Source organism: Monopterus albus, unplaced genomic scaffold (assembly GCF_001952655.1).
Source record: "Monopterus albus unplaced genomic scaffold, M_albus_1.0 scaffold1672.1, whole genome shotgun sequence".
NCBI lineage: Eukaryota > Metazoa > Chordata > Actinopteri > Synbranchiformes > Synbranchidae > Monopterus > Monopterus albus.
This window is the reverse complement of record NW_018129548.1, coordinates 1-3,004: the sequence shown is the minus strand read 5'-3', so window position 1 is coordinate 3,004 and position 3,004 is coordinate 1. Positions and strand designations below refer to the sequence as shown.

General features: G+C 37.5%; 1 protein-coding gene across 1 annotated transcript; it reads left to right on the top strand.

The window, feature by feature from the left end:
- Window positions 1–434: 434 nt before the first annotated feature.
- LOC109953856 (olfactory receptor 1J1-like) lies at window positions 435–1,720 on the top strand (the record flags this gene model as incomplete). The annotated part of the gene is given in 3 exon segments (XM_020589308.1): window positions 435–670; window positions 672–1,277; window positions 1,636–1,720. Coding segments are annotated over 3 exon segments (927 nt in total), but the record flags the coding sequence as incomplete, so codon positions are not given.
- Window positions 1,721–3,004: the final 1,284 nt, after the last annotated feature.

Below are 3,004 nucleotides of genomic sequence, written 5' to 3'. Positions count from 1 at the left end.
CAGTAGGAAAGGTGAGGGAGGCAGAGCCCCTGAGCAAACCTGACAATCACATCAATGACATAATCTGAGACAGTTACACAAGAAAAAACATAACTTCCTACTGTGACACACCTGCCTGTATTTCTACTGTCTCACTTTGAAAGGGAAAACAAACAGCAGGTCTATGACAGTGCAACTCACTTTAGGGAGCTGCACAGTTGATATTGTCTGACGTGACTTTGGTTACAACGGTCACCACCAGTCAACTGTGTCATCCTTTATCATATGTTGTGTTGTTTTCTCTGTTTACATCCAGGGATATAATGAACCCAGAAGAGAAAGTTGCTAATATATCTAATGAGGCATTTGTTTGTCCTTCAAGATTCTATCTTGGTGGGTTTACTGACATCCCTCATGTGCAGTATTTATGTGTTTTCCTGTGTTTTGTCTATATTATGACTGTTCTTGGGAATGACCTCCTCCTCTCAGTGATTTACCTGGACAAGACTCTTCATACTCCGAAATACATAATTGTGTTCAACCTGGCTTTGACAGATTTGTGTGGGAGCACTGCTTTCACCCCAAAAGTTGTGGTCACATTTTTGTTTGACAACAGATACATTGTCTATGAGGCTTGTTTAAGTCATATGTTCTTTGTTTTGTTCTTTGTAAGTATGGAGTCATGGACACTTGATTATGGCATATGACAGATTTATAGCAATTTGCTTCCCTTTAAGGTACCACAGTATTGTGACTAAACCAAGTATTGCTGTAATGCTGCTGTTTACATGGTTTTTTAAATTGAGTCTAATAACCTGCATGGTTGGGCTAATTGATTGCCTCTCCTTCTGTGGATCTTTTGTGATACCGAACTTTTACTGTGATTATGGACCAGTATATAATCTGGCCTGTAATGACACATCGTTAAATGATGTAATGGTATATGTTGTCTTTATTGTAATCTTCTGTCTTCCTCCTATATTGATAGCACTGACATATATTTGCATTGCCATAGCACTGAGCAGGATTGCATCAGGACAGGAACGACTCAAAGCTTTGAAAACTTGTACTTCTCATCTGATGCTTGTGGCTGTTTTCTTCTTACCACTCTTGAGTGTCAACATAGCTGCTCTCACCTCCCACATTTACCCTTATGCCAGGATCATTGACTCAATTTCTACACCCACCATATCTCCTTTGCTCAATCCTATTATTTACTCTTTAAAGACAGAAGTGCTGAACTTTATCAGGAAACTTTTCAAAAACGTTAGACTTAGCAGCAAAACCTTTTCCAAAAAGTGAGCTCTATATGACTAACTGACACATCAGAAAGTATTAAAATAGTATAAATATGTTTTATAATTATTTTACTATGAGCATCTTAGAAAATGCTTTATATTAAAATTGTGGTTATGTTGTATTTTGTCATTTACTGTATTTTGCTTTGCAGTAGTTTCATAATCATCGGCCTTGTGTCAATGAGGGGAGTCCACCAGTTTTTACTTAGGTTAAACTTATTTTTGAATGCACCTTTGTTGTTGCATTTGTTGTAGTTTTTGTTGTACAGACAGAAAGTACAATATTATTGCAGGCTGTAGTAGTTAATGTACTGTGCTTTCTTTAAAATTGTTTTAATGTTAGCTCTTGCTCTTAAAGAAAACATAAACCTGTGGGTCACTTTCACATGATAGTGCAGTGGGAAGATGATGGCTATCAGTCTGTCATAGGAGAGTGCAACCAGGTAAATGGTTGCATTGAATGACACATGTAGCTGAAAAGCATGAATGTCAAGCAGTCGTTGTAGGAGATGTAGTGATGGTCAAACAGGAAAATGTCAAGAACCTTCGGCACTAAAGCAGAGCTACCAAACAGGTCTGTAAATGATGGGGTAAAAACTACAATATATTTTGGAGTTCTCAGATTAGGGTCCAAGCATATTATTACCATCACAAATGTGTTTTCCAGCACTGAAACAATATAAAGTACAAAGAGGAAGACATAATAATACTTGATAATTGGGATGCCAGAAAGACCACATATTATAAAATATGTAGGACAAACAAAGGTGATGTTTTGTCCAAGAGCTGGTTGAATGACTCCATTGTAAAACTGTCCACAGCACAGTGATTTACTGTACAGAGAGAAGAGTCCCCTCCCACGCATCAGCACTTTATAGTCTTACCGTGTGGTGATGAAGGTGAGCTCTTTCTTTTTATGACAGTGCTCTGTCAAGCTTTAACTTTATTGAGGTGGCTACCACCCTGCCAAATAAGGTCATTGGTTGCCCCATGTGATCTGCTCAGCATCAGACAGACCATCTGAGTGCTGATTACCGACTACAGTGATGTACTGCACTGTTCCAAAATGATTGAATCAGTGTATATACTAGCATATTTAGGAGGCTCAATACAGGCCAAGATCACACTGGTATGTACTGACCCCAGGAAATAGTCATACTGTATGTTGCACCATACTGACGTTCACATTCTCCTCTCTCTTTGCCTTTTTATATGACACCAAACTAACCACCAGCTAAATAAATGTAATAATTTCAAGTATAAACAGTGTTAAAACACACTTGAGAACTGTGTGACAAAGTCTTGCTTTAAGCTGTGCAGTAAGCGACATGTTTTGCCCTCAGGGCTTAGTGTAGTTCTACTGTATGTGGTGCTGGCACCATTCAACAGTACATCAGTATCAGTAATAGTGCTGTGAAGTCATTCAGCAATTCAGTCCTAATAAAATTATTTCCAACTGTCTGGGGGGTTTGGAAGAAAGAGAAAACTGTGAATATTTTGAATATCAGCACACATTTTTTCCTCCATGTTTTCTGATTTCATTAATATACTGCGGACCAGATAAAAAACTTTTATTTTCCAGGATTTGAAAATATACAGAAACAATATTATGTCCAGTATTTGAATTGTAAAATTTTCTATGTAATGATTTAATAAATACATTTTTATATTGAAGTATTGTAAAACAGTAGGTGCTGCTGATGGTGTGATTTTCCCAGGTAAATGGT